General features: G+C 28.1%; 20 protein-coding genes across 20 annotated transcripts; 10 read left to right on the forward strand and 10 right to left on the reverse strand. All coding sequences in view use genetic code 6, as the record gives it.

Annotated features, from left to right (window-relative positions):
• Nucleotides 1–7: 7 nt before the first annotated feature.
• SS50377_23277 (uncharacterized protein) lies at nt 8–613 on the reverse strand (the record flags this gene model as incomplete). Its single annotated transcript, XM_067907142.1, has 1 exon — nt 8–613. The coding sequence occupies one exon, from the start codon at nt 611–613 to the stop codon at nt 8–10; it is 606 nt and encodes a 201-aa protein (XP_067766410.1).
• Nucleotides 614–662: 49 nt separating this feature from the next.
• On the forward strand, nt 663–1,850 carry SS50377_23278 (uncharacterized protein; the record flags this gene model as incomplete). Its single annotated transcript, XM_067907143.1, has 1 exon — nt 663–1,850. One exon carries the CDS (start codon nt 663–665, stop codon nt 1,848–1,850), a length of 1,188 nt encoding a protein of 395 aa, XP_067766411.1.
• Nucleotides 1,851–1,865: 15 nt separating this feature from the next.
• On the reverse strand, nt 1,866–3,170 carry SS50377_23279 (uncharacterized protein; the record flags this gene model as incomplete). Its single annotated transcript, XM_067907144.1, has 1 exon — nt 1,866–3,170. One exon carries the CDS (start codon nt 3,168–3,170, stop codon nt 1,866–1,868), a length of 1,305 nt encoding a protein of 434 aa, XP_067766412.1.
• Nucleotides 3,171–3,213: 43 nt separating this feature from the next.
• SS50377_23280 (Replication factor C, subunit 1) lies at nt 3,214–5,430 on the reverse strand (the record flags this gene model as incomplete). The annotated part of the gene is made up of 1 exon (XM_067907145.1): nt 3,214–5,430. The coding sequence occupies one exon, from the start codon at nt 5,428–5,430 to the stop codon at nt 3,214–3,216; it is 2,217 nt and encodes a 738-aa protein (XP_067766413.1).
• A 655-nt stretch (nt 5,431–6,085) lies between these two features.
• SS50377_23281 (Kinase) lies at nt 6,086–7,405 on the forward strand (the record flags this gene model as incomplete). The annotated part of the gene is made up of 1 exon (XM_067907146.1): nt 6,086–7,405. The coding sequence occupies one exon, from the start codon at nt 6,086–6,088 to the stop codon at nt 7,403–7,405; it is 1,320 nt and encodes a 439-aa protein (XP_067766414.1).
• A 38-nt stretch (nt 7,406–7,443) lies between these two features.
• SS50377_23282 (uncharacterized protein) lies at nt 7,444–7,959 on the forward strand (the record flags this gene model as incomplete). The annotated part of the gene is made up of 1 exon (XM_067907147.1): nt 7,444–7,959. One exon carries the CDS (start codon nt 7,444–7,446, stop codon nt 7,957–7,959), a length of 516 nt encoding a protein of 171 aa, XP_067766415.1.
• A 9-nt stretch (nt 7,960–7,968) lies between these two features.
• Nucleotides 7,969–8,613, reverse strand: SS50377_23283 (uncharacterized protein; the record flags this gene model as incomplete). The annotated part of the gene is made up of 1 exon (XM_067907148.1): nt 7,969–8,613. The coding sequence occupies one exon, from the start codon at nt 8,611–8,613 to the stop codon at nt 7,969–7,971; it is 645 nt and encodes a 214-aa protein (XP_067766416.1).
• Nucleotides 8,614–8,766: 153 nt separating this feature from the next.
• Nucleotides 8,767–9,192, forward strand: SS50377_23284 (uncharacterized protein; the record flags this gene model as incomplete). The annotated part of the gene is made up of 1 exon (XM_067907149.1): nt 8,767–9,192. One exon carries the CDS (start codon nt 8,767–8,769, stop codon nt 9,190–9,192), a length of 426 nt encoding a protein of 141 aa, XP_067766417.1.
• An 11-nt stretch (nt 9,193–9,203) lies between these two features.
• On the reverse strand, nt 9,204–12,221 carry SS50377_23285 (uncharacterized protein; the record flags this gene model as incomplete). Its single annotated transcript, XM_067907150.1, has 1 exon — nt 9,204–12,221. One exon carries the CDS (start codon nt 12,219–12,221, stop codon nt 9,204–9,206), a length of 3,018 nt encoding a protein of 1,005 aa, XP_067766418.1.
• A 110-nt stretch (nt 12,222–12,331) lies between these two features.
• On the forward strand, nt 12,332–13,249 carry SS50377_23286 (NAD-dependent deacytelase Sir2; the record flags this gene model as incomplete). Its single annotated transcript, XM_067907151.1, has 1 exon — nt 12,332–13,249. One exon carries the CDS (start codon nt 12,332–12,334, stop codon nt 13,247–13,249), a length of 918 nt encoding a protein of 305 aa, XP_067766419.1.
• A 9-nt stretch (nt 13,250–13,258) lies between these two features.
• SS50377_23287 (Tetratricopeptide repeat protein) lies at nt 13,259–15,016 on the reverse strand (the record flags this gene model as incomplete). The annotated part of the gene is made up of 1 exon (XM_067907152.1): nt 13,259–15,016. One exon carries the CDS (start codon nt 15,014–15,016, stop codon nt 13,259–13,261), a length of 1,758 nt encoding a protein of 585 aa, XP_067766420.1.
• A 15-nt stretch (nt 15,017–15,031) lies between these two features.
• On the forward strand, nt 15,032–15,433 carry SS50377_23288 (uncharacterized protein; the record flags this gene model as incomplete). The annotated part of the gene is made up of 1 exon (XM_067907153.1): nt 15,032–15,433. The coding sequence occupies one exon, from the start codon at nt 15,032–15,034 to the stop codon at nt 15,431–15,433; it is 402 nt and encodes a 133-aa protein (XP_067766421.1).
• A 106-nt stretch (nt 15,434–15,539) lies between these two features.
• SS50377_23289 (uncharacterized protein) lies at nt 15,540–16,997 on the reverse strand (the record flags this gene model as incomplete). Its single annotated transcript, XM_067907154.1, has 1 exon — nt 15,540–16,997. One exon carries the CDS (start codon nt 16,995–16,997, stop codon nt 15,540–15,542), a length of 1,458 nt encoding a protein of 485 aa, XP_067766422.1.
• Nucleotides 16,998–17,155: 158 nt separating this feature from the next.
• SS50377_23290 (Cell division protein 50) lies at nt 17,156–18,109 on the forward strand (the record flags this gene model as incomplete). Its single annotated transcript, XM_067907155.1, has 1 exon — nt 17,156–18,109. The coding sequence occupies one exon, from the start codon at nt 17,156–17,158 to the stop codon at nt 18,107–18,109; it is 954 nt and encodes a 317-aa protein (XP_067766423.1).
• A 205-nt stretch (nt 18,110–18,314) lies between these two features.
• On the forward strand, nt 18,315–19,331 carry SS50377_23291 (Cell division protein 50; the record flags this gene model as incomplete). The annotated part of the gene is made up of 1 exon (XM_067907156.1): nt 18,315–19,331. The coding sequence occupies one exon, from the start codon at nt 18,315–18,317 to the stop codon at nt 19,329–19,331; it is 1,017 nt and encodes a 338-aa protein (XP_067766424.1).
• A 412-nt stretch (nt 19,332–19,743) lies between these two features.
• On the reverse strand, nt 19,744–20,433 carry SS50377_23292 (Bromodomain-containing protein; the record flags this gene model as incomplete). The annotated part of the gene is made up of 1 exon (XM_067907157.1): nt 19,744–20,433. One exon carries the CDS (start codon nt 20,431–20,433, stop codon nt 19,744–19,746), a length of 690 nt encoding a protein of 229 aa, XP_067766425.1.
• Nucleotides 20,434–20,477: 44 nt separating this feature from the next.
• On the reverse strand, nt 20,478–21,851 carry SS50377_23293 (uncharacterized protein; the record flags this gene model as incomplete). Its single annotated transcript, XM_067907158.1, has 1 exon — nt 20,478–21,851. One exon carries the CDS (start codon nt 21,849–21,851, stop codon nt 20,478–20,480), a length of 1,374 nt encoding a protein of 457 aa, XP_067766426.1.
• Nucleotides 21,852–22,237: 386 nt separating this feature from the next.
• On the forward strand, nt 22,238–23,434 carry SS50377_23294 (Kinase, CAMK CAMKL; the record flags this gene model as incomplete). The annotated part of the gene is made up of 1 exon (XM_067907159.1): nt 22,238–23,434. The coding sequence occupies one exon, from the start codon at nt 22,238–22,240 to the stop codon at nt 23,432–23,434; it is 1,197 nt and encodes a 398-aa protein (XP_067766427.1).
• A 43-nt stretch (nt 23,435–23,477) lies between these two features.
• Nucleotides 23,478–25,409, forward strand: SS50377_23295 (uncharacterized protein; the record flags this gene model as incomplete). Its single annotated transcript, XM_067907160.1, has 1 exon — nt 23,478–25,409. The coding sequence occupies one exon, from the start codon at nt 23,478–23,480 to the stop codon at nt 25,407–25,409; it is 1,932 nt and encodes a 643-aa protein (XP_067766428.1).
• A 3-nt stretch (nt 25,410–25,412) lies between these two features.
• SS50377_23296 (DNA repair and recombination protein Rhp26p) lies at nt 25,413–27,428 on the reverse strand (the record flags this gene model as incomplete). Its single annotated transcript, XM_067907161.1, has 1 exon — nt 25,413–27,428. One exon carries the CDS (start codon nt 27,426–27,428, stop codon nt 25,413–25,415), a length of 2,016 nt encoding a protein of 671 aa, XP_067766429.1.
• Between the last annotated feature and the right edge of the window lie 9 nt (nt 27,429–27,437).

Raw genomic sequence — 27,437 nt, forward strand, 5'->3', positions numbered from 1 at the left:
AATAATTTCATCTTAATCTAATTTTACCACCACAACATTTCATAGTTTACCCTTCGTTGTGAGATAAGTAGATCCATAAATTAAAGTCAACAACGCCATGAGGACTTTTATTTTTATCTGCTAATTCTTTTATCTTTAGCTATACAAATTCATTATCACTTTATTAAAATAATTTTTCAATAATTTTGACAAGGTGTAAATCTGGTTTTACACTACTACAAAGACCAATATTTCTAGCTAAATGAAAACATGTTACGCTGCCTATAAATGGTAAACTTTATAAGTCAGATGGGACCTTCCAATTTTTGGAAACAGATTAATAGTTTGTAGATAAATTAGAATAACAACTACAAATAGCTTTTATCTTTTATTTATTTTTAAATATTGCTATAGATTTTTCAAAATTTCCCTTTTAGGCAGCTAATAATGGTGCTAATTTTCCAGCAGTAGAACCTCTGAAGCCAGATGCTACAACACAGTAACAATACTCTTCAAAAAAGTCATCGAAGGAAGTTACTAATGTCAACCTATTATTCAACCATTTTAAATCATCTGGATGATTGGCATTAGTAAAAGTTATAGATGATTCATATATTTATTAAAGTTTTAACATTTTAATTTCATTATATTTATTATAAATTATATAATCAATCTTCAAATTAATGGCAGATTTCGAGGAAATTTTATCATTGATTGGCACGAATCATAGGCGTGCTGTACCAGATGCTTAAATTTCTATACCATACGCATCAGTTTCTAAATAATCTTAGATGTTATCAATATAGAAGGATAATATACCGCATTAAAGTAGTGCGTTATAAAGAATTTAATAAATGTAATAAAAGCTTACAAAATCTAATGGAATACGATCTCCTTAAGTAAAATCTCAATATGATTAAGTTTAGCCAGCGTAATTAATACAGCCAGATTTATTTTCTAAAATTTAACCATAAAAAAGTAATGATATTATAAGTAATGGAACGGGCGCATTAGATGAAGATTTAACCTTTAAATTTGACATATAGCAAAAAGAGATTAAATTAGATAAGTAAACTATTGAATCATTAGAGAAATAAATTATTAGTTTACGGTAAGATTAGTAGATTAATAAAGACAGAATATCACATTTAGAGCATGAAAATATGATACAAAGAAAAGAAAATGAGTTAATTTAAAAATAATATGATGCATTAGTGGAAAAGTTTTCATCTATAACTAATAGGTAGAATAATAATTTCGTATCATAAAAGGAATTATTTTCTAAACCTAATGCAGGTAGTAGTCCATCCAGTCCATAGAATAATTATAGAGTAAAAGATTCTCCAGATTTTGGAAAATCTCCTAGTATGTATCGTCATGAATCTCCTTAATAAACATAAAAAGATTATCTTTCATCAAAACCATAAGAGGTGCTTTCTATTAATAATGTTTAAGCTAACTGCTTAAAAATAATTATACCAGAGGGAACATCATAACGTGAATCTGCAGCGAAAAGAATTTTCAGTGTATCATTAGAGTAAAACTAAAAACTAATTATTTGGTCTAGATTTTAAAATGATTAGTTGTCACCTTCTGGATCTATTTCACTAAGCTCTATTATATAATGCTTATTTGGCGATGAGGCTGCCTTATTTAGAAGCAAAGTGTTGGCTGCTAGAAGAGCAGGTTACGTTAACACAATTTTTGAGTTAATTGAATCAGGAATTTTGGATAGTATTACACCAAAATAGATAGTTACATCAAAATTAAGTATAGTATTATTTACTAGAACAAAAGTTGTAGTATTTGAATTTGATAAAATCCAAGATTTTGATTAGATTTGTGATTTTGCAACGAATGAAGGATTGTGAACAATTTGTTTTATATCACTCTTAAAGTAACTTATATATATCCTATCCTATGTTATTTCTAGCAGGTCGCAATGCAATTTCACGAAGTTCGCACTCATTTTAATTGTAAAGAAAAACTACTGCTTTTTCTCCACCATTTACAACTTCTATTTTATCATAAATATAATCCAGATTTGATTTAAAATAAGGTCTATTTACTGTAATTCCACTAAAAAGCTCAAAACATAAAATTTCACGTTAAGTTAACATAATAACATTATTATCTATATAATCAAAACTAATAACACCTTAACTTTCATAAGCACAGATAAACTACCCTCCACAGTATAATTTAACTTGATTTTATCCATCTAGAGCTAATACTCCTGAATTTAGAATTGCTTACATAAATTATGGACTGTTTTCATATAATTTTACGGATTTAACTTGAAGAGCTGGAGGTTTAATATTAAATTAACTGCTGATTATCATTCCTGCTGCATTGTTATCACTAAGCTCTTCTATACGCTGAATCTCAATATTTCTTTGCTAATTAAATTAAAATGTTATTACTGTCCCATCAAATCCACTAATGGCTGCATAAATATAATTTTTACGTATAATGTTTAATGAAAATGATGATGTAAAAATACCTTCTTCAAAGTCTCTTTTAATGGATTTATCACGTATAATTACACCAGAAATTAATTTATTATCTTTAATAACTAATATTCTACCTAAATTATCACACGAGATTGTTAAATCATTAAAATGATATATTTATATTATTTTAGAAACATGCAATGAGGGAAGAAGCTTACTATTTTATAATAAGGCACCAGATATTGTTCCTATAGTTTATTAAGTAATGAAAGAAATATTTTTAAGTGTAATTTAATTTTATATAAATTACAAATTACGGGATTAAGGATAGAATGGATATATTTCTGTATATAATAAATCTTCATAAATTTTGAGTTTTCCTTGATAATAAGAAAAAGTTCTATTATTTGAAGATAATTAACCAAGAACCAACCGAAGAGATATATAATGATGCTATAGTATTTAGTCTTTTTACTAAAAAATTATTTTGAGTGGTTTTTCTTGGAGCAAAATGAAGACTTTATCAAGTGAATTTTATAAATGTGATAAGTCGGCATTTTAAATTTTAGGGTAAGGATCATAAAATTCATTAGCTTAAGTCTGCTAAGTTTTTCTCCTAATAGTTTAAATTGAAACAGATTGAGAGGATAATTATTCAGTTTAGCTATCTTTGACATAGTTTTACGTAAATATTTTATCGACTATAGAAACATAAGTAATATTACTATCACCAAACATTCAAAAAGATATTTTATAATATAAATAATAAGATATAATAATATCATTTAGTTTTTTTCTTTCCAGTTAAATTAATCCAAATACCAGAATATTGATCTAACCAATTTATCAATTCTTTTTTACTTCTCCCCGAGCAAGAATTTTATTCATAAATATCAATTAGATCTAAATATTACTACCCTGATAATTTTAATCCTATACTTTCATCTCCAGACTAAATTCCAAATGCGAAAGATCCGTCGATGATTTATAGAATTGATTAGATATAATTCACATATTCTGCTTCACATAATACTTATTCTGAATTTATTACTCTATATTTGTTTAAAATTGCTTAGCATTATTTATTTAATCCTATAATTGAGTATGGTAATTTCAAAAATCCAAATTATTTTAATTTACATTTGTTTGGGCAAATCTATGATAATAAAGCAGGAATACCAATCTCAAATAATTAAGCAGATTTTGCCCCACTCCAGTCACCTTAGGAATACATTTTATATATTTGACAATCTGCCAATGAAAAAATATCTGCAAAAAACTAAGTTTGTTTTGTTTAGTAATTATTCAGTTCTTGATAATTGGCCAAAGATGAGCAATGAATCATTTATGGATCTATAAAATAGTGATCACAAAGTTATGAAAGATTTGTTGTTAATTTATTTTCAGTATAAGAGTATGCTTTTTAGAGAATTTCTTAGCTATTCAATTATTTCACAATTTTTGTACATTTTTGACCGTAAAATTGAAGATTTAGTATCAACTATCTAATATCACCATCAAATGCGCTTATTAAATATTTTTTAGCTTCATTTTTGACTTAATATGTATCACAAAATTCCGTAATCTATTAAGTAGTAGGTTTTTATAACTTAATTTCATTACAATACTTTTTAAGTATCCTAAGCTTTTAATTTGAGCTATCTGATGTAGCTAAAATAATTGGAAAAGAAATTTTATTATTTTTTGCTAAATACGATGTAAGAGATTAAATTTACTTTGAGTCTAGAAATTCTATTTCTTTAATATAAAGAATTCGCTTCGTGTAAGTATTAAATAATATAGAATTAAATTATTATACTGTTTAAACAAGGGGGAGGTTATCTTTATACATTACTATTGAATAGTTTAATAACTGTGATAAAAATGAAGCAATAGTAAATTTTCCACTTCCAGTACATCCAGAAAGAATAATAGGTTTAGATGGAAATTTAAGTTCATTTTAAAGAGTAGCTATAGGTACCTTAGAATGAAATATATCTGCAAGTGAGGATGCTTCATACATCTCAGTAACATTATACTTAATTGGAGATTCATTTCTAATAAATATATTTTAACTTAAGTTTTAACAACATAGATTTTATATTTATGGAGCAGATTTTGTGATTTTTTATTAAACTTACAGAGTTGATTTTAATACCTGATCTGTATGATTAACAGTTAAGACTTAATGATTATCTATTTCAGGATTTTATTCTTTCAAAGACTGAACAATTTCTAAAATACTTATAGGTTATAATGATTCATTAAAAGAAACCCAATTCAGGTTATTTATATATTCTGAAATTTCAGTTTCTTTAATTATCTTTTTAACTGAATTACCTTAAATAAGTGAATTAATTGATTTGGTAACAATCCAGTTGAAAAATCCATCAATTGTAAGTCTCTTTGCAAATTTTGATTAGGCGATATTTAAGTGATTTTAGTTATATGAATTGCCCATAATAAACACATTAAAACTTGTAGTAGCACTACTTACTAATTTTCCACCAAGAATTTGAATATATTTTTTGAATTCTTCATCCGTGAAGTAAGGATTTTGTCCAGATAGAAAAATCACATGTTGATCTAAGCACGACGAAAACCCTCTTGGCCTTAGTAATGAATGATTCGCTATCTGCTTTTTCTTCTTCTGTTAGATTTAATTATTATCTAACTTGCTGAACTCATCATTAAATGGATCAATAGAGTTTTCATCAATAGTTTCTTTAGTATTAAATATGTCAATTCCTAATTCTAAGTCATTTGTATCATATTTTGAATTTAAACTTTTTCCTATTAATATTTCATTGATTTTAACATTGCCATCAGAGATTTATTACGATTTCATCTTTGTTTTCAATAGTTACTATTCGATTATAGATACTGATCTTTTATTTAATATATCATCTTCAATATCTAGATAATTAAGTTCTTATATTTCAAGGTTATTAAAATCAAGAACATCTTCATCAAAAGCAGTGAATTTAATTTACTTCATATATTAATATTAGCAAGTTATTTTTAATATAATATTAAGAGTGATTTGATAGTTAATTAAAATAAATATCGAATTATATTTATAAATATGTTAAGGTAATTCTTGGCGTAAAGGTTAGACTATTTATTTTTATTTAAAGATAAGGGTTCGATTCCAGAAGTTGGTAATATTTATTATAATATTTTGGCTAGCTATATATCTATATAATTATAGTTTAAGTACATAATTTCAATAGTAAAGTTTTAAGTGGATTATAATTTATTCTTACATTAATAGTAGTTATCAGTTGAATTAATTTATACACATAGAACATATGTATATTAATAATTATAATTAATTTTTATTAATTACTTATTAATATTAGTGAGATTGGTTATCATAATTTTATTTAAAATACTGAATTAGGTTCGCTGTTTAATCAGATATAATATATTTCTTTTTTAAAAATATAATTTTATTATATTTAAGTATAAATAGTAATTTTGCTACTAATCTTTAAGAAATATTAAGATAGAAACTATATAGTGTCAAATTTAATTAAATAAATAATTATAAAATTTATGTCAATTATTAGGTTAAATATAATTTATATAAAGTGTCAAAATTAAATTCAGAATTATATTAATAATATTAATATTAATTAAATAAAATAAAAATGATATTTCTTCACACAGAGTTTGATAAACATAACTTCTTTAATAAACGTTTTAAAATATTTAAGATTATAAAAACTGGATCCTAAACAAAGAAAATTTTCATGATTTATGATCATGATGAGGTTAGATTTTTAGCATTGTATGTTTTTGCTGCTAATTTATAAAATTTTGAGAGACTTTTATTTGAATACGATGTCTAGTTAATCACAAATAGATATATTAGGCATATTTTCTTTTGTTCTTCTGTAAATTTCATATTTGAAGATTTTAATGAGTTTGCATTTGCGAGCGACTGGTGTAATGGAAAAGATTTATTTATTTAATCGGAAAAGTATATTCTTTAATAATATTTTTAACATATCTTCTAATTAGTGTAACAAATACACCTATTGCATTAATAAAATATATATCATTTAGATATAAAAGAAGAAAATATTTTATTCCTAAACAATAGTCCTATTTTAACAGATTTTGGTTCAGCAAAAAGTAAAATAACATTAGCATTATCAAGATAACCTAGTTCAGAATGCTTATCAGAAGATGATAATAATTTGCAACATATTGATAGTTGTTCAAAGTTTGAGATTTCATCTACAGATGCATATAGACCACCGGAACCAATAGTTATTTTAGAGTTACATGATTCATATTAATTAGGTCAGGTACTTTATCATAGCTTAACAGGTGAATATTATACTAATCTAAAGAAATAAATATTAAATAAATAATTTAATGAATTTTTTAGTGACAATATCACAGATTTAGTTTTTGGACTCTTAGATAATAAACCACATAGATATTACATCTATGAAATAATTGATCATCCATGTTTTTCAAAAAAATATACATTGGATTAGTTCAAGTAACAGCTAGAAGAGAAAAGATAATCTAAATATCTTAATGATAATTTATTTAATATTTAAAATAAATTCTTGATTTCAAAAATTCCCAATTTTTCTAAGCCTAAAATTTTAGTTAACAATAGTAAAGAAAATTAAAGTTAAGAAATTTCAATATAAGATTAAAGATTTATATAATTTGAAAATTATACACTATCATAATTTAGAATAGGATATTAACGAGCGACTATTAAGAGAACCTAATCGTTAGAGACCTCTGATTCAGAAGGTTATAGCGATGATCTTACAAATAATAGTTCGTATTCAATTTTTATGGGGTCTGCAACTACAATAAAAAGATAAACAATAAATATAGATCTGTCTTTAAGTAATTCTGCAGAATTCGATGAAATTCATTCTGTGAATAATGATTTAGACGGGTTATTTTTTTAAGAAAATCCTAACATAGAGTATGAGTGATTATTTATATTATATAATATAAGACTTATTTTTTTAGAATGCCAGAATTAAATTTTTAATCACATAGAAAAATAATCACTCAATCTTTTATTAAATAGTTAAACAAGGCTAAAATAGAATTAAAATAACCACTTTCGACATTAAGTTCAGCAGAAAGATAGATATTTTATAAATATTTTACATAATAATTCAAATAGGCAGCATTTAATGCATTTGATGCTACTGAACATTTTACAAAGAAAAATGTATTTTATGCAGATTAAGATTTATAGACTAATGAAAGTATTTCTCATAATGATCCTTACTTTTAAGAAAAAATCGAATAAAAATTTATTATATTTTTCGAAAAATAAACATAGATATAATAATAGTTAGAACGTATTTCATAAAAAAGAAGAGAAATTTAAATTTTGATTGATATTAAAAATGAATTTGCTGAGAAGAGTAAGTTAAATTATTAAGCAATTCCTAAAGACGAAACTAAGTAAGTAATAACCTAAATGAAACTCTTGTAAAATAAAATAAATGAAATTTAGAATTTATTTGATAAGTGATTTTATTAATCATTCTAATTTGATCGCACCCTCGCAACATTTTTTAAGAAGAAGCAAAAAATCATTAGATTAATTGAGTCCAAGGTTATATATTTTAGCTGGGATATTTCCATTAGGGTCAATCCAAAAATACTAACTAACAGTAGTTTAATCTCCTTATTTAACAAATTTGATAATAATTCCTTTACAGTTTCCTGTCACTGCATTTTTTTGAGCATCGCAGAAATCATTATCAATAGATTTCATTGAGAATAATATTTAGTCGCCATGATTTTAAAGATCTACTTATAGAAATAATTATCTATGTGCTACTATTAAAGGCACAGGTGATTTTGCAACCTGATGTAGCTTGTATGTAACTGATTACTAATTACTAAACAGGTTCTAATCAGAATCAATGCTAAAATATTTTTTAGCAAATATAAATTGTTATTGCAAGACTTTGTGAGATTAACTATTGACATTTTGGAAATAGGTAGAATAAATTTACGCAACAGATTCTAACTCTCTATTAATAGTAATCTTTCCATATATCACATTATTTGGATCTGAGTTTAATTAAAACTAGCAAGTTTCAACATGTGTTTCATATATTGACAGGTTTGGCAAATCTTTTGACATAAACATCTCTTAGACTTGCATCATACAAGTCATTTTGACCTTAATATTATCATTAATATTTATGTATATATATAAATATTACGTTTTTTTCATTAATAATTCTATAGTATATTATTTTATAATAGTGACTAGATTAAATTATTAAAATAATGAACATATTTATATAGTATTATAAAAATTTACAAAATGCCTTCAGATGAATTACTTAAGCTTAGAGCAAAAACTTTAAAACTTAGATAAGACACAGACTAAATGGAATAAAATTTATAATAACATTTTACCTAACTTGGACTTAACAAAGATATAATTTCCATCGATGAAAATGAAGTAATGGCAGGGATGTAAGCTATGGCGGAAAAATATAAGATAACACAACCATAGCCTCGTTTGCCTTTCTCATAAATAAAACCAAAGCCATTATCAAAACCAAATTCTGCATCTAGTACACCATAAAGAGTTCCATTTACTGAAAAATCTGAGCCTACAAAGTCAATCTCTAAAATCATATAGAAACCGCCTATGAAGCCTGTTAGACCATTATCTGCCAAAACACAAGATAACAATATGTAGGGTTTGAGTATTTCAGGAATTTAAATTAGCGGGAAAAAGTGAAAATTTCTTCATCATTCAAGCTCACCTTCAAGCAGTTATTTAACACTTGATTTATCAGCAGCAGGTTCAACAGGCTAAATTGGTTAAGGTTCACTAACAACTCCAGGAGCTGGGGTTATATTTTCAGCCTTTTGTGGTGCAGGAGTTTTTCCTTCACCCTTTCGGATACCAGCATTTCCTGTTAGAATACGTTCATCCATTTAGTCTGGACCTGTTAAAACAGATGTTTATTATAGATTAGTTTGGAAATTTCCTGCTTATGTTCTGGCTAAAGAAGCAGATGTTTTTTAAAGGAATAAATCATCGGAGATTAATTCTTCTGGTCTTTCATTTCCTTCAATATTAAATGTCATATTTCTACGTATTTAGAATGACATATTATTAAGTCCACCTTCAGCTAGTCCTCCAGGTTTTCTTTCTTAACCACCAATAAAGCAATCATCTTGATATAAAACCATAGCAGCGTCTTTAACTTTTTGTGGATCTTGATGAGTTTCCGATTCGATTCTTTCTTTATACACTTCAAGTGAGGTAATATGATGGATTCTAATATTTGTAATTGCAGAAGCAGATGAATTTTATGTATCTTTGTCAACATGCCCTACTAAAGTAAGTAAACCATAAACAGCACCATGCTACCTTAAAAGCAAAGCACATTTTTTATTTTTACTTATTTCGCTCATTGCTTTACATGCAGCTCGATTAACCACAAAGTATGGATTTCTTGTAGCTTATGGATCACGGTCCACAGGAGGCTCACGTTAAGAATAAGCGGGTTCTTTAAAGTTAACTTCTGATCCAAATTTATTAGGACAAGGCTATAACGCAATACCAACAGCTTCAATGTAAGTAAGATTTGCATTTCTATGCTTCTATAAACTTTAGGAATCAAATACTGAACATCCATCTGGTGATTAAATTGATCTAACTAAAGCGGGAATAGTGCCCATATCAGCGGTGCATGCCATATTATCATTAATTTTAGATAAAGTGGCTATTGCAAGGCATGATTTTTCTTTGATTAATAAGTCAATATAAAAATCATATGAACGTTCAGTTCTAGAATTTACTTTGGAATGTTGCTTTAATAATTCGCAAATTACTGGTAGTACCTCATATTCAGTTAACACCTTTGCATTTTCACGATCTTACGCCAACTCAGCTACCACACCCATTAACCAACCGCGGGTTTCTAAAACAAGTCGTGGTGCATATTAATCAGTAGGGTCAGCTTCGAATTTTCTCTTTAATAATGTAGCAATAACTTCTAATGAAGTTGTTAATGAACGACCAACTTTAAATGAACGAGTCTTATCTCTTAAAACAGGTGTCAGTGCTTTAGCTGCAGCACACACCACCTATAGATTATTATGTCTAAGTAAAGTAAACATATATCTTAAACCTTCTGATTCACCAATCTTTTTACAAATATCAGAATCATTTTCAGAAGCTGTTGATAAAGAGAAAAGAGTAGCAACTAATATATCGACGTCAGCTACCTAAAGATGAGAAATAAGAGCTTTGAACAAACCAGCATTCCCTTTCAGTGCCTTTCTTCCATCAACTGAAGAAAGAAGTGGCACTAAAGCATTCGTAGCCTATACAGCTAGGTCACGTAAGTGCTATGCAGGTTTGATATTTTATGGCTGAACTTAACCAGTAACGAGTAAATTATTAGCATCAGAACAGCATAATAAATCAATAGGAACATCAATATGACTAGTTAAATTACCAACAGCTCCAATCTTGCATAGTTCTAATATATTTTCTTCATTTCTTTCATTGAATGATAGAAAATCTGTTTCGTCATGCTCTAAACAAGTTTGAACTCCACCAAAATATGGGCCACTTCTACAGACGCTTACAATTGTTCTACAAATGGCCATTGTAGTTTCGTGATCACCTGTTGTTAATAATGAAGACAAATATTTAAGGCCGCCGGCTGTTCTTACAGTTTAATCAACACCTGAATCTTATGCACAATTTGCTAAAATAGCCACTGCACGTTAAGTTATTCTAGCAGATTATGTTTTTTTAAAGAGATTAACAACACTGTTAATACCTTTTGTAACCTATATTTCAGCACGACCAGTTTATAGAAGACTTAATTATCTTAATGTATTTGTGATGCTTTCTATACATAAATCATTCTAATCTAAATTTCTCTTTTATCCTCCACACTATTCAATAAGATCAGTAGTAATAGGTACATTAACAGGGAGTTCGTTAAGAGCCTACACTAACATACCTACACCTCCAGTTTTAATCATAGTATTTTTGCAGCGATTACTTTTCATTAATTATTCAAAGACTTAAGATATCGCACAAATAACACTTCCATTTTCGGCATTTTGATTCATTTAAAAGTCTTTGATAGACTGTTTAAATTAACGTTAAAGTAATTGGATTGCTTAAATTCTTCTCATAAAATTCCTTGCCTTCGAATCTTTAGCACAACCTGCTACCATTCTTAAGGCTCTTGCTCTAAGCAAAGCTTAAAATCCAACATTCGATGCAAATTAGGTCTTACAAAGTGTTAAACCGATACGAATTGCATCTTCTGCTAACAAAGCTGAACGTGAATCTTTTGCTAATTCTGAAAGAGTAGCTAAAATTAATAAAGATTCATAACCATACTTAGGATCTACTCTTGGGAGATACTATTAAACGTACTACATACGCTTTTCTGGAGATAGTAGGGTAAAGGTCATATTATTTATTGCACGGAATAAGGCTTTAACCCCACCATGCTGAATGAACAAAGTTCTTAATTTTGTGGAAGAAAAATCAATTGAAGAATTAATAGTTGACACTGCTAATGCTGCTTATAATGTTGAAATATCATTAATTGCGGTAACAAGTTTAGAAAATAATTAAGTATTACCTGGATCTTTTTGGTCACCCTCAACGTGTTCTAGTTCTGAGTCAGAAGGTATTTTATCATCTTAACCTTCTGACATTTCTATGAATAGTTCAGGTGAAAATATATCAGTAGCCTTGTTTTGATCTTAATCTTATTGTTAGGTCATTTTGCGGAATTTGATAGAAGTGACTAATTTATTATATGATAAAAATTATTATCAATTATTTGCAGTGCTAAATTATTTATATATTATATATATAATATTATTTTTATATAATGGACTCATCATAGTTAACATAAACACCTATTCATGAAATTCCTATTGATTCTAGTAGGAATTAAAACCATATAGAGTAATTAGTAGATATATTAATATCAGGATAAACCGTAGTTTTCTTAACAGGTGCTGGCTTATCTGTCTCATCAGGTATTACCCCTTATCGATATTCATCGCAGGCTATTTGGTCAAAATTTATACAAGATTAAGGTACAAGAAAATAGTTCAAAAGAGACCCTGCCTCATACTGGAATGATTTTTGGCTTAGAACACATGAAAAATCAGAGTTTTTAAAAGCGAAGCCAAATCCTGGACATTTTGCAATTTCTGCAATTTTAAGGCTTTGTCCTAATACAAGAATTGTTACCTAAAACATTGATACATTACATACAAAAGCAGGAGTAGATTAAGATCGACTTGCTGAAGTACATGGATCACTAGGAAAATACAAATGTATAAATAATAGATGTTAGATAGCAACTTCCAAATATGCATCAATAAGATCTTTAGATGATTTGGCTATTGATAATACATCTATGAAAGCTGGAAATCTTAGAATTCGCCCTCCAAGATGTCCAATTTGTCAGGCACCAATGATGCCATTAACGCTGATGTTTGACGAAAATTACAATTCACACGATATGTTTGGGTATTCTAAAGCCGAGCGGTGGTTTTAAAAAGCAGCAGCAATTGTCTTTGTGGGAACTAGTTTAAGTGTTCGAATTACAAGTGACGCAGTCCGACTAAGTGAGCGCAACAAAGCGTAATATTTTAACTTTAATGTAATGGATGATGATAGAGTGTAAAACTAGAAATGGGTTCTAGGCAAAGCAGAAAATACCTTGGAATAAGTTCGTACCATCTTAATTGAAAAGACGCGAACGGTGTCTGGAAAGCCGAGAATGTGCATTTGGTGACGAATTTTTTCACTTTCCCCTGGGAATTACGGCATTTTTATTCTCTAGTTCCAATGCTTTTCCATAGTCTGCCATTGCACTATCATAACATCCAATTGCGTCCAGGCTCGCACCCCTAGAAAAGTACGCTGCTGAATCCTATGGATTTGCCTCAATTGCCTTTGTAAAATCTTCTATAGCATCCTGCTGCTTCCCGATCTTGTCTAAAGATATACCGCGGTTGTGCAGCGCATGTTGATTCTAAGGGTCTATTTTCAACACTTTAGAATAATCCTAAATGGCAAGTTCGAATTACTATAGTTTTGCATAAGCATAACCTCTATTAATTAGTAATTTCACATCACTGGGATTTGCTAAAAGAGCCTTACTAGAGTCGGCAAGGCTCTCCTTAAACATTTATAATTTTCTATAAACTTAAGCCCTTTAGGCGTAAATTTCGATTGATGACGAGTTATGATCAGTTAACAGATGATTGTAGATTTTTAGGGCCTCTTTGTACATCTAGTTTCCACGCATAATTTCAGCTAACATAAGGCCGTGCTCAACAGATTAGCTAATGTCGTATGCAATTTAAAAGTCCATAAGAGCTTCACCTCGCTTTTTAAGTGATAAATAACTTTAACCACGAGCAGAGTAGCTTTCACTGGCATTATTATTTAATTAAATCGCATTTGTGAAATCTTAAACTGCTAATAGATGTTAGTTTAGCCTTGCTAAAACACTACCTCTGTTATGATATGCAAATTACTTTTCTTCGAGCTTTAAACACTTATTGTAATCATTAAGGGCTTTCTATAGTTCGTTGTTGAGTTCGAAGCAGTATGCTCTTGCAAATAGTAACTGGTATGTTTCTCCACTAATTTTTAAGGCTTAATTGTAATCTTCAATAGCTCCTTAATAATTACCCATTCGTCTTTTACTTAAACCTCTAGAGCATAAAAATTCACTATTCGCATCTATTTCTATAGACTTATTAAAGCACTATATTGCATCATCAAAATATTCCATTTTATCATAGCAAACACCTAGGTTATGATGTGCAAGAGAATTATTTTCATCTAATTAAATAACACTTTTATAATCAGAAATAGCGTTTTATAAAAATGACAGTTTATCATAACAAAATGCTCTATTAAGTAATGGTGATATAGCATTTTAATCTGATGATAACGCACTTGTAAATGCTTCTGCAGCCTCTGTTAATTTATTTTGTTTTCGAAGATCTAAACCTAATTATGTATAATAGGTTGAGTCAAACGATTGAGGAGTTGACTTAACACGCTATCTAATGATATCTAAAGGTGATTTTTAAGATAAGTGAATTTCAAAATTAGGATGTTTATAAGGAGAATATAGTCTAGAAAAATTGGAAGAAATTGAGCTTTCGGAACATTTTGAAACATGCTCTGATTCTATAGCCTGTTAAAATATTTATATTGCAGCTTCACGGTTACTAGATTATGCTAATATTTACGCCTTAAGATAAAGTGCTTATGCATGTGATGGACAAAATTACAATATCTAGTTAATATCAAATAAGGCTTTTTCATCATTTTTTAATTCTATGTACGCATTAGACCTAAGAAGTCTCGCAGAAGTATCAGAAGCATGCAGTTTAAGCAATATATCTAAATCTTTGATTGCTTACTGATATTACCCTAATCTAAAACTAGCAGATGCTCTTGTCTATAACAGTCTTGGATTGTTAGGTTATTGATTAAGCTTTACATTAGTAATGTCAAAAATTTATTATGCTGAAATAGACATTTTTAATAAAATGAAATGAAATATTATGTATCATTACTCTATTTATAAGTATTAATTTCAAATCATTCAATAATTAAAATGGAGTATATTATTTTTAAGGCAACCTGGCTTAATGATACTCTCGTATTTTATCAAGGCGATTAAAATATGAAGCCTAATATTTTCTCATTGCTTGAATAGTGCAAGTAACTATATAGTTCACTCTTAGATAAAGATTCAGACTATCAAGGATGCTCTCTAAAATATAATGATGTCAAAATGAATTTAGGATTTCATGACGATGAATTATTAATATTTACTGAGAAGCATTAAGATAAAACTATCATGTTTTTAGTAAGAGATCTGACTTTCTCGATCATATTTTCACAGTCATCCACACGTCCTATCCTCCAATATTTGTTGAATTAGCTACTTTGAATGTTTTATCGAAATGAAGTTTTTGATTATCATTTTTAGTGCATAAGTTAAAGCTCATACCATTTTTATTTAAATATAATAATGTTTAATAAACAATACTCTTAAATCACCCAAAAAGTTTACCCACATCATCTCGAAGCATCCCTCCAAATCTCTACTGAACTTCACGGCCACGTAACTCACGCAATGCCTGGCTGGCCGCTTCAGTCCCTAAAAGACCTCTTTCTGCCAGTAAATTCATCGCTACAAAACTTTCCTTACTATCATCTTTTCCAGCGCTAAATTAGTTATACCCCTTAAACTCTCCATCAAATATCAAGCCATTTTAAAGTTATTTCCGATTCTCATTTTCTTTAAGTCGCGAAACTTAATTTTTGCTTAATTAAAGTAGTTTTTCTTCATCAAATTCAACCTTAGGGCGAACTTTTTCAGCATCTTTCTCCGCTGCTAAAATACGATTCTACATTAATTTAAGCCTTTCCTGAGATATTTATTTTTTTTGACCCGTTTCGAAGTCTGTTTTGAGTTTTCGTAATTATGTAATTTTTTAATTAAAAATAATAGTCGATGGGTCTGCCTTAGTGCGAGTACTCAGTGTGTCAAGTGCCTATTAATATTCTTTTTCTGCCTACTTCTATGCTTGAAATAAAAAAATATCTGTATTTAGTGATTTTGGTTAGTTATTTTTGTGTATGATTTCTTGCTTTTTTGGGATTATTGGTTTTGCTGAAAATATATGGTTTTGATTTGCTAATTTTTATTTGAGTTTATCACTGTTATCCTCATAAATTATTTACTCATCTGGAATATAATTTTCGAACATTTCTAAAATATTTATAATGGCCGATTAAATAGCATTCATTAAATGTTAAATTTCATTATTTTATCTCTTTTTATCCGCAAAAGCATTAAAATTTGCAGTAAGATTTGCTTCTGGAATTTTAAATGCAATTGAAAATATCTTAATAAAACTTTTGTCAGGAATTATTGATGATACTTGCAATTAAAAATTTTCTTATATATTTTATGGGGGTTTCCTATTTGATTCAAGTTTGTCAAATAGTGAAAAAGTGGCTGTAGAAATAGGTAAGTTATTTATCAGATTTGAACATTAAAATTAGATCAATGTTGCTTATTACTAAAGAGCTTTTAATCTTTGCTGATAAATGTCATATTCGTTATTAGATAAAACTCGAGGAGGAAAGAAAATTTACTTTGGATCTTCTTATACTTAAGAAAGAGTTATGAGAAGTTCTGATTTTTAGTCTAAATTTGCATATAACTATGCTAAGCCAATTTAAAGCTGCTACTCTTCTACAAAAAGCTAGAAAAAGGATGAAAGTGATGGATTATCCACTAATGGCTGTTCAATACACAGTTGGTTTGATAGTATTTTTTCTATTCTTTAATAATCTGGAAATTTTTTCTTCATGTAATCAAAATATTTTTATTTAAGTGAATTCTTTTCAAATTATTACTTATTCTCAATAAATAGACTCAGCTCTGTCTTTGTATCTCTAGATTTCATTTTTTCTAAAAATTCTCTACCTTTTTTTGAATTCATTTATTAAATAATTTATATAATTATTTTTATTTATTTATCTATATACCCAGAATATCAAAATTTAGTATTATATAAACCTATACATAGTTGAATAAAATTTAATACAACTTAATTTTATATCTAATAACATTAAATTAGAGTTATTTCATTTATTTAAAATGGGTATCATGGCTTTTGATACTAAATTCTCTGGGATGAGATTCTTTTAGCAAAATTTATAGCATGCTGTACCTTTTGTTCACTCAGGGGTGTTAATAGTCACATTTTCTATTATATCTGCCTTTCTTTTAGGTCTAGGCTCATTTTTATTAACGGAATCTAATACCATATTATATGAGGAATTACTACATTAGAATTCACCTACATAAAAATAATAGCATCTAAATTTAGAAAACCTAGATCCGAACAAACCATTATATATTTACTACAAAGTGAATGATTTTCATTAATGTGTTCGTTCTTATGTTCTCGGATATAGTTGGTCCTAAATAACACATGAAACTTCAATATCAGATTTGAAACTTAATTATAATTGCTTAACGGCTTAATCTCAGGCTGACATTGTGGATTATCCATGTGGAATTTAGTATAGAACAATTAACAAAGACTCTTATTCTTTAAAAAAATCAGATGGAACAACAATTGATATTCAAAGAACTAACATAACTCTACCTTCTGACCGGGAGACTAATTTATATTTCGGACCAGCCTTCAAATCTTTTGATTTTTAATCTTAATTGAATGTAGCAGGAATAACTTGGGAAGATGTCGCAAATTGGATGCGTCCCTCCACTTTTACAAATGCTATTAAATTATACGGTGTAATTACTCCTGCCATATTGTAAACTCTTAGAGATGAGTAAATAATTTTTTATTCTATTGGTGAACACAAAGATTCTCGTGAAGTGTTTTCCGAATAAAGATCTATTATTTTTAGTTAAATTGGTATTATGGCTGGCAAAAAAGAAACACTTTAACTTAGCTATTACTGCTGGTTTGTGGGCTTTGTTACTGGAGTTTTCTCTATTGTTTTTTCTATTATATTAGGAATGTGTGGAGCAAGGGGAAGAAAATATAAGGAAATTAGAAGTAAATATTCTCTTAAAATCTGATTTATCTTGTATTCTCTTATAAACCTAGTTACTTATACACTTATATAGTGGACTATAAACAATTGTATTAAACAACCAGAAAATTAATTTAAAATATTAACTTGTATTTAAGATCAATTAAATAATTACTTTGATTTATATTAATGTTTTAAAGATAACGTTAATATTAAATTTATAATATATTATTTATATTATTTGATAAGAAATGGGATTGATCTCAATTGATGCGAAAGCAGCTAATCAACGTTTTTTCCAGTAAACTCTCCATCACTGTATACCAATATCACATCCTGGTATTGTTATTATAGTACTTTCGATTTTTGGTGGCTTTTTGGTTGTGATAGGGGGATTTTTTTATCAATAGGCACTTGGTTTATCCTATATCGAAGTGGAGCATACAAATTCTAATACACCCCAGGAACACTAATTTACATTAGATAACTTTAACCCTAATCAGCTCGTTCATGTGTATTATAGAGTTCCGAATTTCTTTTAAAATATCAGATCTTATGTCCAATCATTTTCGTTAGATCAACTAAAGGCTAAAAATACTATGCTATAAGCGAAAGTAAATGAAGATTGTGATAAACCGACCACTGCCAAACCTATAGTGTAATATCCATGCGGAATGCAATTTAAATCTATGAACAGAGATACCTACTCCTTTAAGTATCAAAATAGTACTCAAATCGTCCTAAACAAGGATAATATAGCATTTCCAGGTGATATAAAGCAAAATACCCTCTTTGGCGTTGCATTTAAGCGGTTTGATTTTGCCTAACACTTTGGAGTCCCCACAATGACGTGGCAAGATGTTGCAAATTGGATGCGACCATCAGCGTTTTCTTCGGCTCAGAAGTATTATGGTGCAATGAAATTAGATAATAATAAGTTGATTTTAATTTCGAATGGGTCACATATGAATGGAACTTTGGTTTTTTCTGAAAAGCGAATTATCATAGTGGCCCAGCTTTCTAGCCTTGGTGGGAAGGCAGAAACCGCCGCAACTTCGATTTGCTGCATGGTTACTGGGTGCATATCGGCGGTTTCAGCCTTAGTTTTCGCAATTATTGCGAGCATTAAAGGGCCCAGAAGTAAGAAATACGAGACAGAAATAGACAAATTACGTGTAATTACAAACTCTAGCATACAAATTGAAGAAATCGAGAAGGTATAAGAGGCGAGAGTTTAATAAGTTAAAAGACAGTTGGGAATTAAGTGATGAATGTTATAGTTATGTTTACACTTGACTAAGAGTAATATAGAAGAAGATCTACTGGTAAATTACAGATATTTGTATAGATTTCAATTAAATGTAAAAAATTGCATTGTCTAAATTGAATGATAATGCTAATGGTATAATTTTATTTGCACTATTCGCAATAAATATTTAAAAAGTAGTAATATAGATTAGTTCTGTAAAGGGTTTTATTTATGAATAATCTTTGTGAAATATGTAATTGTTTGAGCCACAAATATTTTATTTATATGAATCCTAAAATATTAGGCAAGTAAATTGAAATTCATGATCAAATTTACCACTATTTTAGCATATATTATAGATTTTGTAAATTAACTTTGATTTTTCCATGTAATTTACGTCAAAAAATAATAGTATTAAAAACATCAATTAATCATTTCATCTTCTACAGTTTCCCTGAAAAATTGCCAGCCTATAATTTTAACGAAATTTCTTCTATTAATTCTCCATATTTGCTTAGCTATAAAGGACCTGGGCTGTCTTCGCCGACCCACTGTTTGATCCCTTCAATTGCATCTTTAGCAGCTGCCTCCCCAATTTCTTTAAGCTTTATTCTAATCTTCTATACTGCAGCTAATCTGCGTTCTATTGACACACGCTCTCTACCAATAACTTGTGCAGATGTTTAAAATGTCTCTAATATCTCAAAAACTTAGTCAAAATTATTTTCATTAATAATTTATTTAGTATCAGGAATTAAGCAGTGTGCGCATTAGATAATTGCTTTAAATATATCCAAGGTTGCAAGCTGAGCAGTTGTCTCTTTTAGTCTGCCATTAAATAAAAAAGAATTATTGACTATCAAATATAAATGATAAAACAATGACCCCAAATTAGGATATGCGTTTTTATCTAATGATCGCTTGATTTATTTAAAAGAAATAGGTCTTGAAATTTTTTCTTCATAATATTTTTTAAATACCTAGTCATAAAGCGGAGATTCTGCTATTGGAGTTAGAAAGATTTCATAGTAATCTTTCTTAGTTAAGCTTTATATTTTAGTTAAAATATCTTTTCCTTATTAAGTTATATGGCAGTCAAAATAAGATTAAAGTTAATTCATTTAAAACTTTATTTTACTAATTTTATTATATAATAATATAAATCTCACTTAACCATCATCAAGCCAACCTTGCTCAATATAACATCTACATCATATTCATCACCAATTAACTCTAAGTCTTATGCTTCAATTGACAAATATACTTTCTTTTCAATACACATTCCATTTGGTCTTTTTATTTCAAATAATAATGATACTAATCCTTAAAGAATGCTCCTTTAGCTTTAAAACATGGATTTACACATTAACCAGGTTTTAAATATAAATCCAAAGCCATCTCTAACACCATCAATATCTTTGATAAATCTTTTTAAATCATTATCGTAAAATTCTACGTTATTATATTTAACTTATTTGTAATTATGGATTTTATCATGGAAATATGGTTTAATAAAATGTCTAAACCATTATAAAATATCATGAAAAGTTTTGAAATCTCTACTAGAAGGAAATGCCCATTACATTATCTTAACAACTACATCACACGCACCAACTGCCTATACATAAAATTCTTTTTCAGTATAAACATGAAGTCTTCCGATTATCATCAAGTTGAAATAACTCATAAACTGTTATTTGTTAACTTCTACAATACTAAATAACTATTACTCAGCAGTTGCCAATATCAACTGAAATGTACCTTCTACAACAGGGATTCCTACTATATTACTTAATTATAGCACAATATTTTAAAGAATAGCTAAACAGTTAGTTCCACATCGCATACCTTATGGAGTGAAATAAAATTATACGATTTTTGAAAATGCAAGAAGTTCTGATTCCTATAATTATATCTCACAACCAAGAGGCGATACGAAATTAAATAATAACTATCCAGCATTTTAACGTTTAATAATATAATTCAAATTCTCTAATAATGTTTAATCTTTTCCAGAAGCGATTGTCGCAGCTTGCTGAAGTTGGGCAAAAATACTTTCAAGTTTCGATAATACATCAGAAAATGGTTCTTCTTATACTTATATTGCGCCAAAAAGTTAATTTTATAATTTCGCAATCTCAAAAGAAATATCTCCCAAGCCAGTTAGCTCCTTATACTTACTTGTAAATTAGAACGATTAAGCTGATATTAAAAGAGGCTCGTTATCGGCGTTTAGATATCGTCTTAGTGAAGCTAAAAATTATAGAATTGACATAGCCTGTAACAATAGCTAGGATGAGGATGCTTTTGGATCTAAAGGAGCTGATGAATAGTGTTCATATACAATTTACAGCTATTGAAATGTAATCTTAGATAAACCTGGAAAGTCTGCATGATAGATCTTTAATTCTAATGTACTTAGTGTTGGAAGTTGAAGTAGATGATTCAGTGTTTTAATTACTTATGAGCATTATTAAAACGTTGTGAGCAAAGTGGCAGGCTTTAGTTCATTATTAAAATGTTAAATAAATGGATGCATTATTTAGGATTTTTATTAATTTTTATATAAGTTATATAATAATAAGATTTTTAAACATATAGTATTAAACTGTTTAGACTGGTAAAAATTAAAAAACGGAATGTACGTTACTATATTATGTATTATTAATTAAAACCTCGTTTTCCATCAGTAATTAATAATGAATTATATGTTTAAAATTAAACTATATACTATTATATATTTAGTCTTTATCGTAGAAAAATTATATGACAACTTTCCTGTGTCGTAATTCTGAGTAAATGAATATAATTGGAATAATATAGTATATTTCAGAAAATGTTATTTACTCTGATTATTATGTAATAATAATACATTTTTAAATATATATTAATATTATAACTGATTCTTTCCACCACTTTAAAATAATGTCAACAAATAATGAAATCAAAGTCAAACGCGTCTCAAATTATATTATAGAGAAGTAACTTGGCCGTGGAACTTTTGGTGACGTCAAGTTAGCTACTCATGTTTTGACTGGGGAAAAAGTTGCTATTAAAATTTTAGAAAAGGCACGTATTTCTAGAGAAGAAGATTTTAATCGCGTTGTTCGTGAAATTTAAGTGCTTAAAATGCTTAATCATCCAAATATTGTTAAGTTATTTGAAGTACTTGATACACCTAATCATATTTTTATTGTCACACAAATGGTTGATAATGGAGAATTATTTGATTATGTTGTTAAACGTACTAAATTAACGGAATAAGAAGCGTGTAAGTTTTTCCGTTAACTCATATCTTCAGTTTATTATTGTCATGAACGTAAAGTATGCCATCGTGATCTTAAGTTAGAAAATATTTTGTTAGACTCATAGTTCAATCTGAAAATTATAGATTTTGGTCTTTCTAATATTTTATCATAAGAAACTGCTAAATTTAAAACTGCATGTGGTTCTCCATCTTATGTTGCTCCTGAAGTTTTATCTGGTAAAAAATATCATGGCCCAGGTGTTGATGTTTGGAGTTCTGGAATTATATTATATGCTATGGTATGTGGGTCATTGCCATTTGACGACGAAGATTTAACTAAGTTATATAAAAAAATTTCTGCTGGATAATTTGATATCCCAAGTTTTGTTTCTGAAAAATGTTAAAGTTTACTGAGAAAAATATTGGTTGTAGATACTGAAAAGCGTATATAATTAAAAGAAATCATGGAACATCCTTGGTTTATTGAGACCATTGATGACCCATTACCACCAGTTGATCATGTGGAAGTGTCTCCTTCAATAGATTTCCGTGTTATTTATACTATGGTATAGGCATTACCAGAATGGTCTGCTGGAAAAATTTTGAGAGCTATTAATTCTAATAGACATAATCAAATTACAGCAACATATTATTTATTAAGTGAAAAACGTAGAGCTTCTGGTTCTAAAACTTGGGACTTGTCTGAATAAAAATAATACGCTCATGCATTGGGACTTAAATTGACAAGCGATGGCCAAATTTTAGAATTGGATACTTTAATGAAGGCCGAAGAAGAAAAAGAAAAAGCTGCTAAGGCTGCTAAAGCTGCGAAGGGTGGTGATAGCTAAAAGGAAGAAACTGTAGTCGAGAAATGAACCTTTTATTTATTATATAAAATTATACCTATCATAATTAAAAATGGCAGATTATTCATCATCGTCTGATATGGACTAGAAATTATTAATTCCTCCAAAACCAGAGAAAAATATCGCAAAGGTTAAAAAAGATAAACCATTGCTTAATTAGTTTGAGATTTTTACTTAAAGAGATCAAATATTAATATCAACTATTAAAACAACTTAATTACTCAGCTAAATTAAATATGCTAAGAAACAAAGAGATAACGCTAATGTTATAGATGATTAAATTTCTAAATTAGACCCAACTAAGTTTGTAGATGATATTATTGCAGAAAATAGACGACTTAAAAAAATAAACTAATGGCTTCCTAGTGAAGAAACGCTAGAAAAGTTAAGACAAGAAGAAAAAATAACCGAATAATAATTAGGATAATTAATCGGTAAGTCGATGACATAATTTGAGGCTGAATAAGTGGTAACAATAGAAGATAAAGAAGTAGATGGAATGTCCCCTTTAGGCGCAAGAATATTGTAAGGAAAAATGCCATTATCTGAAATATAGTCTATAACAAAGGATAGGTAGGCTGATTTAAATGCTATTGATTTAGGGGATGATGTTGTTAACTATAGCAAAGTTTATTAAACTTAAGACTAATATGCATAATATTTGCCGTAGTACGAATAATAATAAGAAGTTAACTTAAAATAAAAAGTATAACAATAAGTAGTAGAATAAATTATGTCAGGCCTTCCAGCTTCTCTGTTGGTTTAACTTAATATATCACTTATACGATAAACTCTTTTTTACACTACATTTATCTAATTTTCTGATTTAGAAAATGTAGTCAAAGTTGTAGTATCTGGTGAAAATGATTTAAATTAGTATTTATTGAATAAATAGTTTCATTAATCTGATTTTTATCAAAGTGTTTATTTAAATTATCCTAATCATAGACCTGCAAAAAATTTTATAGATATTTAATCAAATTTTAATATTACATATAGTATGCAAGCAGAATAAATAATAGAAAATATCGATAACTTTGAAACAACAATACAACCACAAGACATATTTACTAATGAATATTTATCATAATTTTCATTATAGTATGGTTAACTTTTTGAGAAACGATTATAGTAATGTGAGTAAGATTTATATATACACCGTTAGTATTAAATTGATTCTGTTAACTAAATACTAAAAAGAGATTATTAATTTGAGCAATAAGCTAATAAGTAGGCCAGTTTATAGGAGAAATAAATTCTTAAAATGGGTGGCGCAAAATAAACATAATTAGTTAGAGAACTGGAGCTGTTAAGCAGAGTTAATGATCTAGAAAGTTTTTAAAAGAAAATTGGCAATGGATAGTTTCTATTAGATTTTTATTTAGGTGCAGAGAATTAAATTTTAGCAGAAAGTGCAGTTGATATATTAGCAACATTAACACTTTTCACTCATCCAAATGAAAATTTAGATTGGGCTAATAATGAAATTTTGGATGATTTTTTAGTTGAGTAAGAAATTGAACTCGTATCAGAACCTCCTGATCCTATCTAAAGTAATGAATTTTTTGAATAGTATATTACAGAATAACTACAAACTGGGCATACTATATAATCTGAAGAATTAAAAATATTATTCGAGGCACTTAAAACAGATATAAATGAACAAATGGTTGTATTTGAAGAAGTTTATAACTCTCATGAAAGTATTAATAGGATTATTAGTTCATATAAATTATTGTTAGAACATTAATAGTTGTTTAATAAAATAATTTAAGAGTTAGAGATCATGAAAAAAACTCACACTTCATAAAATATGATGAATATTTATTTACAAAATATAAATAAGTCTATTGAAGAAATCTATAAATAAAAGGCAAAATTTAATTTATAATAAAATATACCTACATATGTAACTATTTAAACATTGCAACCTGACGATTATTATAAATCAATATTAGAAAAAATAACTTCTCTTAAACCATGATCATCAGAGATAAATATTATTCTTTAATCTATACTAATTTTCTCCTTCATAATTTTCTAATGAAATTCGTATACAATGTTGTATTTCTTCAGCATATTAATGATAATCCATTAAAACTTCCATCAATTCATTATTTGTAAATGGAGTGTTTGCATCGCGTTTTTACTTACCAAATTTTAATATCCTTCCTAGTATCATGTCAATTGGAGGTGGAAAAAAACTATCTGTTATAAAGGGTTATCTGTCCAATAAATCGCTTGCAAGCTTATCAAAATCAAAGGCAAAAGTATTTTAGATTTATTTATTTGCCAATAAAGATACCTGCTCGGTTTTAATAGTAGATTTTTCTTCAAACTTTCTAATTTAAATATCTCTCATTGGACAATAATAAGCAAACACTGAACCCATTTTTGTTTTTATTTATTCAAATGCATTTTCTAATATTCTATCAGCCATAATCTACTTTAACTATTATCTATCGATAATAACTTCTTCTACTGTACCTGCCGCTGCAAATCTATAAATATTTGTTTTTCGCTGTTACCCTATTCTCCACACCCGCTATGACGCCTAAGAATCAATAGCAGGATTCCATGAAGGTTATGTTATAATAACGTGATTAGCTGACGTGAGATTAAGTCCGATACCTCCGACACGAGGGGTTGAAAGCAGAATCTAAATTTATTGTTAATTAAAAGATTCAACTATGTACTTTCTATCTTGTTATGATGTAGTTCCTGTCATTAAATGGTAAGTCAGACCGAGTTTGTAAATTATTTCTTCTAAAATTAATAAGAATTTAATAGAGGGGGCAAAAATAATTAGTTTATCAATTGAAATATCAAACTCCGTTTATTCTAACTCATTAAATTCTTCTTCACTAATTTCACAATCAAATACTTAGATTCTTTGTCTTATATCTATTAAATGATTAAGAACTTATCCACCGTTCTTAATTTTAAATATATCGCAAATTTTTTATACAATCCATACAATCTTATTAGAATGTGCACAATCGAAAATGAGTTAATTATTATCTATATACGGATAATCACAAACCTAAGATAATTATTATATTACATAAAAAGCAGTTTTCTTAGCTATTATTTTGCTTTATAATAATTACTTATAACATTGCTCCTATTGTACGCTTAACTTAAAAAGAATAGTTTGATCATCCTTTGGTGGTAGTTCCAATCCAACTTGTCTTTTTAATCTTCTTAAAATAGCAGGGTTAACAATTCCTTATAGCTATTTTGCAGCAGCAGCACCCGACTTTATTGCCTATATTTTTTTGCTTCCGATTTATAATTTAATAGGGTCGACATATCTCTCATAAAATATCTCCTATGAAGGGAGACCCGGTATATTTAGAAAATTAAATATCGCATAAAGCTCTTCATATGTGTTTTAAATTGGAGTGCCAGATAATCCAATCCGAAATTTTGCTTTGAGCAATTACAATGCAGCATACCGTTGAGTTTGAACATTTCTTAAATAATGAACCTCATCACTAATTAAGATGTCAAAACTAAAATTAGATAATATTTTTATATTTATAACCGCTAAGTCATAAGAAATAATCATTATTCCTTCCTTAAAAGAAGCTAAGTCCGAATATTTTTTAATATGGCTGATATTGTATTTCAAGTTCCAAAAGCCTGACATTTAGATCCACTGATAGCATAATGTAGGTGGAGCTAAAATAAGAACTGATTTAATAGAGACATTATTTAAAAAATTTATAACTTGAACTGTTTTTCCTAAACCTGGTTCATCAGCCAATAAACAATTTTATTTATATTGAAACTTATTTAAAAGCCACGTTATACCTTGTTTTTGAAATTACTTAAGGCGTTGGTCATATAGATTACAATCAGCAATGTCATACGTAGATGTTATCTTATGTTTTTATAATTATATTATTTCATCTATAGTATCTTATATTAATAATCTATCTTTTAGTGACGTAGTTGTTACTAATTACTACTAAAGATACTTAATTTTTTCTTATGACATTTTGCATGA

The sequence above is a fragment of the Spironucleus salmonicida genome, chromosome 3, assembly GCF_000497125.1.
Source record: "Spironucleus salmonicida strain ATCC 50377 chromosome 3, whole genome shotgun sequence".
NCBI lineage: Eukaryota > Fornicata > Diplomonadida > Hexamitidae > Spironucleus > Spironucleus salmonicida.